This window comes from Saimiri boliviensis, chromosome 12, assembly GCF_048565385.1.
Source record: "Saimiri boliviensis isolate mSaiBol1 chromosome 12, mSaiBol1.pri, whole genome shotgun sequence".
In the NCBI taxonomy this organism is placed as follows: domain Eukaryota; kingdom Metazoa; phylum Chordata; class Mammalia; order Primates; family Cebidae; genus Saimiri; species Saimiri boliviensis.
In genome coordinates this window covers 112,045,968-112,062,167 of record NC_133460.1, presented here as the reverse complement: position 1 = coordinate 112,062,167, position 16,200 = coordinate 112,045,968, and the positions used below count along the sequence as shown (strand labels likewise).

General features: G+C 52.6%; 1 protein-coding gene across 6 annotated transcripts in view; it reads right to left on the bottom strand.

Annotated features, from left to right (window-relative positions):
* The window catches only part of PTPRE (protein tyrosine phosphatase receptor type E), a 178,468-nt gene that overhangs the window by 26,315 nt on the left and 135,953 nt on the right, over positions 1 to 16,200 (bottom strand). For 5 of the 6 annotated variants that reach the window (XM_074383084.1, XM_074383085.1, XM_074383086.1 and 2 more), the window contains 4 exons: positions 12,817 to 12,916; positions 12,471 to 12,544; positions 10,634 to 10,770; positions 3,989 to 4,079 (listed from right to left, as the gene is read on the bottom strand). In XM_074383084.1, coding sequence (XP_074239185.1) covers positions 3,989 to 4,079; positions 10,634 to 10,770; positions 12,471 to 12,544; positions 12,817 to 12,916 — 402 coding nt within the window. Of the gene's footprint in view, positions 1 to 3,988; positions 4,080 to 10,633; positions 10,771 to 12,470; positions 12,545 to 12,624; positions 12,776 to 12,816; positions 12,917 to 16,200 lie in introns of those variants that run through there. The other variant, XM_074383089.1, reaches the window with a different exon arrangement.

The following is a 16,200-nucleotide window of genomic DNA, read 5'->3' as shown; positions in this document are numbered from 1 at the left end:
GTGTGTGTGTGGTCTGCATGCATGGTGTATATGTGTGTGGTGCATAAGCATGTGTGTAATGTTGTGTATGTCTGTATAGTGTGTGTATGCTGTGTGTGCTGTGTATGTGTGTAGTGTGTGCAGTGCATTTGTGTGGAGTGTGTGTCTGGTGTATGTGTGGAGTGTGTATGTGTGTGTGCTATGTGTGTAGCGTGTGTGGTGTGTTTGTGTGTAGTGTGTCTGGTGTGTGTAGAGTATGTGTGGTGTGTACGTGTGTTGTATGTGTGTGTATGTGTGTGGATTGTGTGTGTGTGTATGCACCCGTCAGGGCTCCATCATGACTTTTGTGGGCCGCAGTCACTTCTGCCTCCCCAGCTTCCTCCGTAGAACTATGAAGGTTATCTTAGGACTGGCTTTGTCGCTAGTGACAGAATGCACTCCAGGATGGGTTTTGCACATTTGGTTTGTGATGTGAAAAGAAACAAAGGCTGTAGAAGTGCCGTGGGCGTGGCGCTGCTCCTCCTGCGCACGGTAGAGAAGCCCCAACCTGTCCCAGGGGTGTCTGGCTCGGCCAGGCTGGGACAAGGCTGGCTGTGAGGCGTTGATGCCGCACTGGGCAGAGTCTGGCACGTGGCAGCAGGAGCTTAGGGGCTCGTTCCTGACGCTAGGTCCCCTCCCTGCTTCTCCTCTTAGTCCCTGATCAGAGCGGATTGTGTTTGTGGCATTTGTGACGCCGAGCCGGGCAGCCCCCCAGGTCATGCCTTGCCTGTCTCACCTTCACCTGGAAGGCTGTCAGGTGGGCCACGGGTTGGTGGCCTGAGACCCCTGATGGCTGAGCCAGCTCTGTCTGGCTGCCAGCATAGAAGGGACAGGTACAGGTCTCAGAGACAGTCACAGCCCATACAGGGTGACCAGGGAGTTGGACGTCAAACTTACAGTCCTGCAGACCTCACTGTGAGACCCTCCTGCTCAGCGGCTGGCAATGCCCAGGCAGATATAGCTCTGCTGAACACGTATAACACTAGTTGAAAATAATCTGGAATGGTTTATACTTTGAGGACAGCTATAGAAAAGCACAGGGTAAAATATAGCCTTGTGCTTAGATTTAGAATCTTGCAGTTTCTAAGAGCTTCCTGTCTTTTTATTCTAAAAAGTCACACTTCACATTCAAAACATTATTTCCTAAAATTATCAGCTGTTGGCGCTTTTCCAGGAAAGAGGCCTTGCTTGCCATCCGCCACAGAACCTTTCTACAGGCAAAAGTCAAGCCTGCCTGACGGGCAAAGCACCTTGACCTCTAACCCCACAGCTTCCAAGGCCACATGCCTGCCCGGAGCCATGGGCCATCTTGTGACTCTGGTGAGAGATTGGGAAAGGCAGGGAAGGCACCAGCAGCTGTGGCAGTTGGGTCCCTTCTCCCTTCTCCCCAAGGTGACCCTCAGCCCCACCCTAAGTGATACTAGGAGCTGTCACCCTGGGGGTGGGTGGAGCAGACCTGAGAGCGCCCAGCCTGATGTCCCATGATCCAGCTCACCTGTCCTGGTCCCAGCAGGGACCCCTGAGGTCATTCTGACCAACTGCTTGGTGTAATCAGACAAGCCTCTCCTCAGCCTTTAGTCTTCCTGATGCCTAATGCCAGATGCCCCCCACATTAATCCTTGCCAGGCCACACCGTCTCCCTGCCACTGTTCTGTAAACTCATCTTTCCAGCAGTGAGAAACATGCCACATCCAGGCAGTCCTCCAGCCCCGGACGGCTGCCTGTGCCATAGGGTTCCCATGGCATTGGTGCTCCTGCCAGGAGCAGGGAAAAGATCTTATAGGGTAGGCTAGAAAAGCCTGTTTTGAACCTGACTACGCTTTCAGGGTTGGAGGAAAGGCCAATTGACTCCTATAGCACAGCCTAGAGAACGCGGCTCAGAGACTTACAGGAGGTAGGCCTGGCCTCTTCCTCCAGGTGGGAGACTTCTGGGGCGGGGGGAGGCTGCTCTGCTCTGGGCCATCACACCTTGAGGAGGGGACGGGGTCTAAGTAACCTAAGTAACGCCCACACTTGGCCATGATTCTGCTTCCACGGAGGTCCCAGCTAAATAGTCTCAATTAACAATGTGATGTTACCTTTAAGGGATGAAGCTTTAGTGGTTGAGAGAGAAATGAGGAATTCAGGAAAGTGCTTAGCACTGAGTAGTTGCTTTACAAGTACGATTAGCAAATCAAAGCCTAACTTTAAACTACTCAATTAAGGTAATAAATTGACCATTGATACTAATTTCTAAATATCCCAAACTCAAAACAAATTATTCTAAAGATCTCAGACCTCCTCCCGCTATGGTCTTCCTTTCCTTGGATCTGCCCAGCCATGTAAATCCCCGCCCCCACTCTGTGACATCTTCTACCCATTGGCGACAAACCCTCTCTAAAGAAGGCAGAATCTAGCCATGGTCTGAGCCACCCTCAAGGCTCAGCTGTGTGGCCACCGCATGGCCTCCTGACACATCTTCCAGGTGTTCCCTTGGCCACCCCTACAAATGTGTGTTGAATGAAAGACTATTTGACAAATTTCTCCCAGTTTTCATTGGATCATGGGCTCACAGTGGGTTTCTGTAAAAACCACACACCAATCCTATGCATGGCAAATGGGAAAGAATCATTTCTAAAAAGTGCACAGTTTGGACAGACCAAAGATCGGACAGACCATAGCTGCTTTGACATACGGAGCAGATGAACTCAATTCTAGTCCTAAAAGTGCAGCAAGAAGCAGCATGCCGGAGCCCACATGGGCTGCCTTCCTCCACCTCACTGAGGCCCAGGCCAGGAGGGGTGGACTCCTCTGTGGACCAGGGGGAAGCTGCAGGTTCAGGATTCAAACCGGAACTTAGTGGAGCCCTTTGGGGCTGCCCTTCTGTTAGCCTTATGGGCAAAGCAGATAATGGGAGGGGCCAGGTGGGTGAAAGATCCCCAAACCACTCTGGTGCCCGGCTAGCTCCTTTTTTTTGAGATGAAGTTTCACTCTTGTTGCCTGGGCTAGAGCGCAATGGCGTGATCTCAGCTCACTGCAACCTCCACCTCCCGGGTTCAAGAGATTCTCCTGTCTCAGCCTCCCGAGTAGCTGGAATTACAGGCATCCACCATCACACTCGGCTAATTTTTTGTATTTTTAGTAGAGACAGGGTTTCACCATGTTGGCCAGGCTGGTCTAGAACTCCTGACCTCAGGTGATCCAACCGCCTCAGCCTCCCAGAGTGCTGGGATCACAGGCATGAGCCACTGTGCCCAGCCAGAGCCAGCTCTTACAAAGGCGGCTCAGAACTTACGGGGTTTGTCTTGGTACCGAGATGGGCTGTGAAATCTGCCTCCAGGTCATGACCCACCCAGCTGGAGCAGATCACTGAGATACCCTCTGCACATATCCGTCTGCTCCCTGGCCCTGCCACCTCCTGGCACCCGTGCTCCCCGGCCCATGACCACTTGTGGTGTTGTGGTTAGATCAGGTCGACTCGGAGCCTTTCTACAAAGCTGCTGCCCACCTGCAAGTTTTGTTTTCTGTCATTTTTGTCTTTGGTTCAGGACCCCAGACAGCTCTAGGGATTTGCAGCTTTCGGCCACAAGCACTGAGTCTGAGGGAGGGGAGCTGCCCAGGGCCGCTGGCAGGCCTAGACTGGGTCCCAAGCTTGAGTACCATATGAGGGACCCTGCCAGCTGGTGCCCTGGCCACGATGCAGCACCCTTTCCTGCTGGGACCCAGGCAGACCAGGCCTCAACAGTAAGCACAGGCTTGGCAGCCAGACCCACAAACCACCAAGGTGCTCTGGGCCTGTGCAGGGAGACTGGCACCCAGAGAGGAACATTCTGGAGTCCTAGGTGCACACACGGAGCAGTTAGAGTGATCTGGGGCCCCAGTCTCTGGCCTCTGAGCACCAGGAATGCCCGGTGGTCCTAGGGAGCTGCAAGGCAAAGCTAAATTTAGTGCAAACACCATCGACCATGCAACAAATAAAATGAAATCTTACTGGGAAGGATGTTGGGGTATCTGTTTTTTTCTCTGTTTTCTTCTTTATTTGCCAGTTCAAAAGTTCCTTGTATGTGTCCAGATGGTAATGACTGGAAGAAAATGTAGCTGTTAGTATGAAATGTGATGGATTCAAGCACCATGCTTATGTCAGTTTCCCTACTGAGCACAGGACTTACGAACATACGTGGAGTGAACTACCTGCCATCCATAGTTTGTCTCTGCCTCAGACCTTGTACCAGGCACAAGGCAGAGAATGAAGGAGACATAGATCCTGGCTTTCCCCAGGGTGCTCTTTCTTGTGGGGCAAACAACGGTGTGGTCAAAGTGACAGTCTCAACAGCCAGACCCGACACTGCATGAAGGCGGAGGCTTGCCTGCTCGTTTCCCTGGTGTCTCAGGGCCCATAGGTCCTGGCTCAGAGCAGGTGCCTATGATTTGGTAAGAACTGACTGCAACAGAGCTGTGAACTGGGAGAGAGGAGAGTGAGGACAGGCATATGGAGCATTTATAACAGGACGCTGTGACTTCGGGGCTGAAGGATGAGTGGAGTGGTCCTGGGAGTGAAGGAGCAGGAAACAGCCTTAGATACAGTCCTGACCTTGCTCAAGACTTCAGGCATGCTCTGTGGACCAGTGGCATTGGCATGCCTGGGAGGGTGCTGGTTAGAAATGCAGACCGCCCGGCCACACCCCAGACCCACAGAATTGGCATGCACATTACCAAGATCGCCAGGGCTTCAGTGCACACATCTTTGGAAAGGGCCATCCTAACCAACCCCTTTGTCCCAGTCAGGGAAGTCAGATTTGTGAAAGGAATGCTGTGGGGCCCCTATCCACTGTGAGCTGCATAGCTGAGTGTGACCTCTGGTGGCCTGAATTCTAGTTCTTTCTGCTGCCTGGAGCCGCCGCCTCTGATTCCAGGTCACCTCTAGGTGTCCTATGTCTGCTCGCTGCCCAGGTGAGCTCCCCACAGTGCAGTGTGAAGAGCCTCTTGAAGTCCCGAGTCCTGTCCTTCAACGTTACACCCGGCCAGTTGCTGGACCCAGGGCCACTGGGATTCCAGTAACATGCATCAGTATGCAGTGAGTGCTTCAGTGTGCCAGGCATGGTGGAAGGAGCTGGGTCACCTGCCCCAGCCTTCCCAATTCACCTGTTATTAGGTGACACTAGGATGGTCCCCGTTTCATGAGTGAGGAAACTCAAAGCCAAAGCAAGGTGTTGTAGATTTTTCCTGGGCCACCCAGAGAGCAGGGGCAGGAGCCTGGAGCAGCACCCAGGCCAGGAGAATGCGAGGGGTCCCTCTGCAAGTCCCCAGGAGGAGCAGAGCAGACCTCACGGCATAGATGTGGATCCAAGCCATGCAGTCCTGGGCTTGCTCACCATGCGGAGAAGGGGCCTGACCTGCCGCCCACAGGTGTCCCAAGCTTTCCTCTCCCAAGGGCAGGAAGCTTCTCCAATTGCAGACTCAGATCTGACCAGTCAGTGCTCATGGGAGGGGCACCATAGGCCACCCTGTTTCCTCTGCTTTGGGGCCACCAAACCTCATGGCCACAGAATGAGGCCCTTCCAGGCCATGGGGATTGTTGGTCCCAAAGCAGAGGCAAGAGGGTGGTCTATGTGGAGGGACCCGCCTGGTGGCACTGCAGAAAGGCTGATGGGTGGCTCTCGGCCTCATCCCCAGCCACCAGCACCTATACCACCTGCAGTTCCGGATTCTTCATTAGAGCTGTCTTAATACTGACCTTCTTCACCTAATCTAAGCCTGACATTTGTGGTAACATTCTAGAGCCTTCTTTTCCCACCCTCAAAAGCTATTTTTGGCCCCAGCACTGAAAAATACACAGGAGGCATGATGCCGGGTGGTGGGTCCTGTGCATTTGTCAAAACCCACAGAACACACACCACACACCCTGAAGTGTGGACTTCTGCGAGGAACAGCGGAGCTGTGTTCGTTCATCAAGTGCAGCAGCTGAAGAACACGGATGCAGGAAGTTAATAATAGGAGAAACTGCTCACGGGAGGAAGGGAGTGTTCGGCAACTCTACTTTCTGTGAAGTTTTTCTGTATACCTAAAACTGCTCTAAAATAAAGTCTATTAAAAGATAAGTTAGGCCGGGCATGGTGGCTCATGCCTGTAATCCCAGCACTTTGGGAGGCCGAGGCAGGTGGATCATCTGAGATCAGGAGTTCAAGACCAGCCTGGCCAACATGGTAAAATCCTGTCTCTACTAAAAATACAAAAATTAGCTGGGCATGGTGGTGGGCACCTGTAATCCCAACTACTTGGGAGGCTGAGGTGGGAGAATTGCTCGAACCTGGCAGACGGAGGTTGCAGTGTGCCAAGGTTGCACCACTGCATTCCAGTGTGGGCAACAGAGTGAAACTCTGTCTCAAAAAAAAAAAAAAAGAAAAAAAAAGAAATTGAAATTGAGAAGGCTCCCTGGAGGGATTGGATGGCGAGGATGGACCAAGCTCTGACACCTCCCAGCTGCATGGTCCTGGCAGCTGCAGAGATCCAGATCACAAAGATGGGGAATAGCCACCCAGCTGCACAGAGGTCAAAGTCGAAGTGTGAGGAAGGCATCGTGCCCTGTGCATCGCACATGCATGTATCCTGGATCCAAGCACAGAGAATAACCACCCGCATGGACTCTGCAACCCTTTCTCTGACTGTCAGTCTCCTGGGATCTGAAATCTCTGCGCTGCTCGGGTGGCCCAGGGAAAGGGGAGAGCACCTGGAGGGGTCTGCACACCGGGATGAGCCCTGCAGTGCCTTGCTTGGGGCTTGCCCACGGTAACTGCCCAATAAAAACCTTGTGATTGGCGTCCCATTATGCAAATTGTCCAAAGAGGGTTTGTGGTTCATCTGTTGGAGGTGAGATTTCATTTCATTTCTTTTTATTTTTGAGACAGGTTCTCACTCTGTCGCCCAGGCTGGAGTGCTGTGGCACAATCTGGACTCACTGCAACCTCCACCTCCTGGGTTCAAGTGATTCTTCCACCTCAGCCTCCTGAGTAGCTGAGTCTACAGGTGGGGCCAGCCACACCCAGCTAATTTTTGTGTATTTTTTGATAGAGACAGGGTTTCACCATGTTACCCAGGCTGATCGGAAACTCCTGGGCTCAAGCAATCTGACAGCTTCGGCCTCTCAAGGTGCTGAGATTACAGGTGTGAAACACCGCACCCGGCCTAGAGATTTCATGTCAATGAACTCATGAGCCACGTTCCTTTCCCGCTCCTCTCAGTAGTGTTGGGCAGGCAGCAGGAGTGAGTACAGGAAGCCATGTGGGCAGCTCTGCAAGAGGCCCCAGCTGCTCCATCGAGCTTCAGGGAATGGTTCTGGTTTGTGGATTGTGCTGGAAGCTTTGCAGTTGACACCTCCCTCTGCATTTCTGTAGCACTTATCAGTGTGTGAGTCCTAGGCACTCAGCTTGACGTAACTTGTTAGGATGGAGGTAGGAAGAGCCTGTCTGCAGAGGGGGATTTTACTTGGCCCAATGGCACTCACTTTTCAGGACTTACTCTGGGGCCTGGGAAGAGACTTTTCTAGGATGGCATTCCACCAGTGCAGGGTGGAGGCTGTGGAGTGCGTTCTTGTAGGGACTCAGATGCATGTCCAGGTTATTCAAACTCATGTCCATGTTATCACAGTCCTATGGGGGCTGGGAGTATCCTCATCACACAGATGAGGAAACAGGCAGAGGAATTGGCCAAGTCCTCCAAGCTGGGACAAACACTCAGGCCCACGCCAGGATTCACCTCACTGTACTGATCGCAATACCAAACCCGTTTCATCCTCACCAAGTTCATCTGCACTTTGAATTGGCAGTGAACACCTGTCAAAACTCAACCAGATCCACCATTTTGAGACTCCTGTCTCCCTTTCGTGACTTTGGGGAGAGGAGCTCAGATCACAGGGCAAGAGAAGAGCAAGATGGGGTTGGGAGTATGTCCCTCTAAGGACCCAAGAGACAGCTGGCCATGGCAGGCTCCAGCGCTCTTAGAGGACAGGTGCTGCATGAACATGGCCTCAGGACACGGCCAGCCCTTCACTGGACAGACGAGCAAAAAAAGCACAGCCTGGGCAACACAGTGAGACCTCATGTCTACAAAAAAGTAAAAAGCCAGTGGACATGGTGGCACATGCCTGTAGTCTCAGCTACTTGGGGGGCTGAGGTAGGAGGATCGCTTGAGCTGGGAGGTTGAGGCTGCAGTGAGCTGTGATCAGATCCCTGCACTCCAGCCTGGAAGACAGAGTGAGACCCTATCTCAAACAAACAAGCAACCAAAACAAAACAAAACAAAACAGCAGCTCCCCCAGGGTTCCCCAGAGACAGGACCAGGCACCGTGATCCTGACTTCTAGTCCAGTGCTCTTCCCCTCCACCATGTCTCTAACTGCCTGTCACTGAGCAGAGGGACTCCGATGTTTATCTGAGGGCCACCCAGTGGCAAAAGAGCATGAGGATCTTCCTCTGGGTGCAAAATTTAACAGGGTCCCCCCAAATTCAGAAAACAAGAGAAATAATATTTGAATGCAATATTTTTTAAAAGTCCAAATCAAGCCCCAAACCCTATGATGACCAAAATACAAAACTTTTAACTAACGGCAGAGTCAGTAACTGTGTGTGACAAGCCATACATATCGGGGCCCGGGGCAACAGGGAACACAGTCGGCCCAAGCCCGCCTTCCTTTACGGTCATGCTATTTTGTTCACCAGGGACTGTCTGCATTCATTTTGATATTTTATCTTTTACCTTTCCTGTGGTGTCGACAAGGTTGATGTTTTAAGTGTTGTGTTAAAATACAATTTATCCCACCACTGAACTTTTGGTGCTGCCTTAAATTTTGTGTCTGGGGTGAGTGCCTCTCCTGCCCCACCCTATTCCTGGACTCCCTCCCGGGAAGTGGCCCACACTTTTGAGCTGGTTCTGACTCAGACACCCCCGTCAGCAAGCCCAGCCCCTGTCACTTGGAGAAACAAAAGTGCAAGGGGAAATGGGATGAGAAGGCCTGGGGAGGGACTCTGCTAGCTGAAAACTTGGATAGTTATTTTGAAAATAAGAATTAAGGTCTGTTGTCAGGCTGAGAGATTGCGACACAATAGTGCTTGAAGGTGTCTTTCAATATGACCTAATTTCTCCAAAAAAGGGGACACATTTGGAAACAGTAAAAAGGAAGCGAGATAAAGCAGAGGAGGCTTGTTGCTAAAAGACAGGTACCGTGCAGCTTAAATGTGCCACCCCCTTCCCATGCCTTCACGCGCTGCTTCTGGGCAAAGTGTCATGTCCGCAGCAGAGTTCATGCCATCTTCAGGTGTAACAATTGCACAACACTGTTGCTTACAAAGTCTGTTGTCTGAGCATCCCATTCCAACTCCAAGGTAATTAAGAAACAGGCCCATTTCCATTGCCCCTTCCTAGGTGGTGGAAGGCAGCTTCAAGGAGATTAACTAATGTGCCAGGGCCAGTGTGCAACAGGCATAGCCAGGACCAGTCAGCAATCCTGCTGAAAATCTATCCTTATTAAGATCAATATTCAGCGCAGCCACATGCAAGATGGCAAAGATGCATAAAATTCAAAACATGACCAAGGATAAATACTGAATAGCAAAATCCAACACTTCCTCATATCTGTTTGTCTGCCTCTATATGTGCCTATCCATCCATCCACCCATTCATCCATCTATCCTCCCATCCATCCACCCATCCATCCATCTATCCATCCATCCATTCATCTGCCCTTCCATTCATCTAACCATCCATCCATCCATCCATCCATCCATCCATCCATCTATGCATCCATCCATCTAGCCATCCATCTATCTTCCCATCCATCCATCCATCCATCTATCCATCCATCCATTCATCCATCCATCTGCCCTTTCATTCATCGAAGCATCCATCCATCCATCCATCCATCCATCCACCCTCCTACTCATCCATCCATCCATCCATCCATTCATCCGCCCTCCTACTCATCCATCCATTTATCCATCCATCCTCTCATCCATCCATCCATCCATTAACCCATCTGCCTTCCCACTTACCCATCCGCCTTCCCACTTACCCACCCATCCATCCATCCATCCAGCCACCTACCTATCCATCCATCCTTCACTCATGTTGATACACAAGCAGATACAGCTAGTGTTCCCTCCAGGCAGCTCACAGCTGCTTCATTCATGCTGAGACGGTGGTTCAGAAGAGGAACATCGCCTACTCTGAGTAGATGCTCCAGCTCTCAGGAGCCATGAAAGGATGGTTTGGGGCTCTGTTGCTTTCACCATGATATTGTCATACTCTGCTGTGCTCAGGTCCTAGTTTTCCACATTATCGAGATAACAGTGTTTCTGTCACAACTGATTTTAGAACTTGATACTCAGAGTGTGGGAGGCAGAAGGAGCCTTCATGAACCTCTAACTCAACTTCTTATAAATGTCTCTTTTTATAAATGAGGAAATAAGCATAAGTGAAGGGCATTGCACCACAAACCAGGTTTCCTCCCACACCCCATCATGAGACAGTGTCATAACTGATGCAAGGGTTCTGAGTCTTTGGGATAATTCATCTTGAACTCTAACACTGGATTTCACAGGTCTCTACCACAGGGCACCCAGCAGCGGGCCGCTCCCCACACTCACGTTGAACTCCTCCCGAAACTGCTTGCAGTCGTCGGCGGATCTGATGCGGATCTCCTCCTCCAGGTGCTCCACAGGGATGGGAAAGTACTTCTTGGGCCCCGAGGGCGACCTGCTGAGTAGCATCACCCTTTGCTGCTCTGTGGGATCAAAAGAAACACGGGGGCCATTTAGCCACATTCCTGGACAGGTGACTGAGTAACTGAGCTGACCGACGACATTCCTGAAAAAATGACCAGGCTGGAGCAGGGACAGTTCTCTCAAATCACACAACCTGGCTAAGCCGGGTCCTGACCAGCTGAATCCAAACACCCGCCTCCTGGGAGGCGTCCGCATCATCTACAAGTGACGGGTACCCCTCTATCCAGTGTCACCTGCTTTCCCCAATCGGAGGCACCCTGTCTCCCTCCCCAGAACACTCATCCACCCACCCTCCCACCCCTCCTTCCCTCCAGCCCCTGCTCCTTCAAAAAAGGATTCAGGACAGCTTCACTCTCCAGCTCAGGTTTCCAGGTTTGGGAATAAGGAAGAGTAATTACAGCTTTTGGGAGCAAACTCAGAATGGTCTCTCTCAGCCTTTTCTTCTTCATAACAAATATTCCTGGTTCCTCAAGCCCCATAAGCTCCAAGGGAAATAAGAGAAACCACCCTTATTTGGAGAAGGTGACAAGGGCCATTGAGAAGGAGAAGTGTGTGTTCTAAGGGAGTCCTTGGACACATTCCTTCCCTAAGTTCAGAGTGAGAGGCAGGAAGAGTCATGGGTATGTTTCTCTTTCTGGGGAATGAGCTGATATTGACAAGGTCAACAGGATAACTCAGCTGCCACACTTGCAAAAAGGGCCTGTCCCCACCTGCAGAGCCGTTCTGAAGCCCAGCCAAAAACTTCACCCAAGGATCACTCCGCCAAGTGATAGACAGGATCAGAATGAGCGCCGCCGGGCTTCCCTGATGCTCACCAGCTGCACCCTTTTCCCTCCCATTTCTGCTGTGGAAACATGCAAGGCAGGGAGTGGGGCCTGGAACAAGGGCAGGAAGATGGCACCTGGGGCCACAAGATCATCTAACCAGGGTCTCGGGTCGCCTGAGCACTGAGAGGCTACATTTCAGCTGGGTCCTTGTTGGTGATATTCTTTTAATGATCTAAGGGTCCGTTTTCAGAGTCTATTTTAGTCTGATAGCACAGCACATGTGTTCCCCAGACCACGGAACAGTGAGGTAGGAAGGTGACCACAGGAAGTTGTAGCTACTGGCGTGTGAAGCAGTATTTGTGTGGCCTCTGCCTTACCCACATTTCTTGGTCGTCTCATCTCTATGTACAGAGAGAAAAACAATGCTCCTTTGTAAGTAGTGACAACAAGTTAGAAACTGTACTTGGGACTGAAGAGCTGGCAATGCCCCCAGCTGACTCTGATCCTCTGTAAACATGAAACACCTTAGCAGAGCACGTCCCTTTTTTCAGTTTGATTTGCGAGCAGTACAAATCCAGCTGAATAGTTTATGAGCCAGAGAGTCTTATCTTAGAACAATTGCAAGGCCTCACTGAAAAGTGTTACATGTCAACACCCTGTGAAAATGACAGGATATGAACGGTCTCTCTAAAAAAAAAAGCCACAAACAAAAATGTCTCAAACGTCTGTGTCACACCAGGGAGAAAAACGATCCTTAAAGTTTTGAAATGGCGAAATTCTCAACGACAGCATCATATCAGGTAAAGTGAGATAAAAGTGGTAGAGCTGAGCCACCTCCAAATTTACTCTGCATGTGAAAGAGACAAAGCATCCCACTGTCTATTAAAGAACACGTTTTCCCCCAAGCCCCAGCCAGGGAGATGCTCCCATACCTTGTTCCTCCAAGATTCCGTTGGGCATCTTCTTGTCGCTGGAGCTGACCACAGCTTTCCTCTGCTTCCTGAACCTTAGAGACACAGGACTCATTAGGTTTCCACACTTCTAGGTTCCCTAAGAGCCAGCAGCCCTCAGCACAGCGATACCCACCAGGTGAGCCTGGAAAAGCTACTCCTTTGGCTCATGGCTGAGCCGAGCTGAGGCCTGGCCTCCGTGTCTCCCAGACCCGGCCACCCGGCCTCCCAGCTGTTCTCTGCTGCACAGCCCACGCCCGCAGCATCAGAAGGCTCATTTCCTCCTCTGAGCTGGTTGGGGCAAGTCAGCGACCCGGGACACTCCTACCTGAAGAAGTAGGCGGCGAGAAGGAGGATGAGGAGGAGCAGCAGCAGAGGCAGGAGGAGCCAGGCCAGCAGCGGCTGGGAACCACCTGGGTCCGGAGGACCTGCAGGGGAAGTGCAAAGACCTAACCCCTGACCTTACTTCACACTTTGCAAAAGCGTTCCCCTCCGTGAGCCCTTCCTCCTGGACACCAGAACCCCACGTTACAGTTTGCAAAGTGGATCCGTCATCCTGAAAAGGCCCCACCAAGTAACAGAGGAGCGGCTTTGGTTGTTGCTGTTGACTCAGAGAAAGAATCCGGGGCTGGGGCGTGGGTGCAGTGACTTGTCTGAGACCCTGGGGCAGGCATGACGGGGGTGAGCTCCCCAGACCCCCACATGGCCTGGCTGCCTGGCTCTCCTGCTAAGAAGCTGGGGGAGGAGTAGACGCCACTCCCCAGTGTCCACTGCGGGTCCCTGGACGGCACGGGAGCCTGACTCGGCACAGCTCAGCTCCCAGGGCCCCTGGGCTTGGGCATGAGCTCAGGCACAGGAAGGCAGCCTGGCCTTGGGGCTGGGCAGAGGCCTGTGGCCCTGGCGCATGGTGGCCCCATCTTCCAGAGCCTCCTGGTCCTGATTCCGCCTGTCAGAGGCCGAGTGCCCAGCCACCACCCCCTGTTCCTCTGTCCTTTCTACCTGACAGGCTGACCTTCCTCACCTGGAAAGAGACGCACAGCCAGGCCCAGCTGTGCTGCAGCTTAGGACCTCCCAGGCCCAGCAGGGGCCTTGCTACGGCTCAGAACTTGCCCCTGGCTCATAGCCCAAATCCCAAGGGGCGTTGGTGGCCTGGCTGCCACCTTTGGACCCCACACAGCCTCTCAACATCAGACTTTGTCCCCGCTTCTCCCCAGCCATCCATACAGCCCCCTCCTCACCAAAATGTTCCCACTCACTGAGGACAATCTCAAAGGCCCCACCTCCAGAAAGCCCACTGGATTCCTATCTTGTAGACCCAGAGGGGCCCTGGACGCCTCAAAGCACAAACCTCACCCTGCCGAGAGTGAACAGGCCCTCAGCACAACTGCTTTGGTTTCCATGTTTCTGTGGAAGCCTCTCGAAGGCAAAGATTGGGCTTCCAACTCTAGTTCCCAGAAGCACCAAGCACTGGCATCGAGCCCAGCGCAGGCTCCATGCACTTCCTCCTGAGGGCTGGCACAGCCCCCTCAGGGTGCTCGGGGCACCAGTAGGGCTCCACAGTCCCAGTGGCTCCGCTCACCACACACTCCTCATCTGGGTCCAAAAGGGACCCTCATGCCTTCTGCCTTGCACCCTGGGTTATACACTCCTCAGGGCAGGGGCCAGATGGTCCTCCCTCATCCTCCACTGACTCTGGCACCCTGTGAGTGGTCCATGCAGTCACTTCTAATAAATGAAGAAATTTTAGGGACTCGAGTGACCATTAGATGCTGACGTTCATGGAGGACACAGCTGGCCTGTGATGAGGAGGTGGTCCCAGCCATGACAGAGGGCACTGTTCACTGGCCCACCCACTGAGCGCCCACCTTCCAGGTGGCGTCTGTGCCTCCCTCATCTGTCTGGCAGTGTCAGTAGCCTGGCAGCCTGGCTGTCCTCTGTAGCACCCACACTCAGATGGCTGTGGCCCTGGCCCAGAGGAGCCGGTTCTGGCCCCACACAAGGCTGGGTTGGTGCCAGGTCGAGTGGCTGGGTGTGCCCGCCACTGTTCCCCATGGCCCCCAACCTGCCCACAGCAGAGCTTCCCTGGGGAAGTGAGGTGGCCTGAGGTTTCCACACTTGCAACTCCAGACAGCACCCGCCTCCACTCTGCCGGGGCCTTGGAGCAGCTCCAACACAGACTGCAGGGGAGCCTACGACACGGAGGGAGGAACAGCATGGAGCCCAGCATGGAGGGCCTGGCTGCTGCTCGCTCTCGGGACTCAGCCAGAAAGCTTGGGCATCGGTCCCCCTCCTCCCTCCCAAATGTAGCCAAGTGCATCTGCCCTCATCTCCTGGGGCCCCGTGCAATGAAACTTCCCACTTCTGCCTCACACAGAGGTCAGGTTCTGGGCTCAGCTTCTGCATACGTGGTGACTAAGTACAGTCCAAGCCAGCTCGTGGGGTCCACTCACCAGAGAGAGACATGAGGGGGCACCCGGGCCCCGCCAGCCCTCCCTGGGTCCAGCCTCCACGTTCCTGCCTGAGGCAAAGGCTGCAGTCACAAACATGGTTCTTCCATAGAGGACGGGACTGAGCCACCACCCCCGCAAAGGAGGCAGAAGGGGTGGGTCACAGGGCCGGTGGCTTCCCCAGCTCTGGCTCTGGAGTTTCTCATTGGCTGCCTCTGTTCAGGAGGCCAGAGATGAGGATCAGAAACCCCACAGCCTTCTAGGGGCAGGCGAGAGCACCCCCTAGTGGTGCGGGGACACCAGATGGAGGCAGGCATGTAGACGCCACATCCTGTCTGCAGGAATGGCTACTTCTGAGTTCCAGCCTACTAGGGCCAAGCACAAGGGGGGCCCACAGTGCCCAGCTCTTCCCGTCTTCCTAAAGAAGAAATTCACATTTTTATGTAAATATTTTTTGATTTCTAAATATTGGTAAGAAATTCAATTTAAATGTAATTTTTTAAAATGGTGGGGGCCAGGAAGAAAACAAAAATATGTCGTCTGGGCACCAGTGTGGTCCATGCAGGAGTCAGGGAGCCATCTGAGAAGAAATTCCAGTCACAGTCTGTTTTCATTTCCTGTTGTTATGGCTCTGACGTGGTGGGGCAGAAGGTCAGGGTGGCCAGTCCCCAGAGTGGTCATCCCAAAACAGCCTTCTTCCTGAATGACTGCCTAGCTGATGCCCAAAGCCAAATGTGTGTGTATGTTGACATATGTACATTTACAACTTGTGTGTGTGTACATGCTTGCTTATGCAGAATCTGATCCCGAAAATTGAAAACCTTAGGCTTGAATGTGACTTTGGAGCAGACAAAGAGAACGGGAATCTTGGCTGGAATGTGACCACCTGATACCATCTGCTCAGGAAGCGGGTCCTGTGCTCCCGCCAAGAGCTGGGGTCTTCCAGGGACCACCTCAGTTCTGCCCCAGGGCTCAGCTGCTCTTACTGTGTCCCCTGTCTTATCTCCATCCCCTTTCCCCTCTCCCACCTTCATGCCAAGCTCTCCCTCCCACGGGGACCCTAGAGGCGGAGCAAGTCCACACTGGAAACACATGGCTCACTCAAGGACAGGTATGCAGACAATGGTTTCAGGTCCCAGCCCACTCCAGCCTAAGATTTTCAATGTTCAGGAACCCGTTCTCTTTGCCACAGTTAAGCATAATTAAGATTTCGAAGTGTATATCTTTCCTGACATTTTCTTCTACAAATTTATGTTCATAAATAT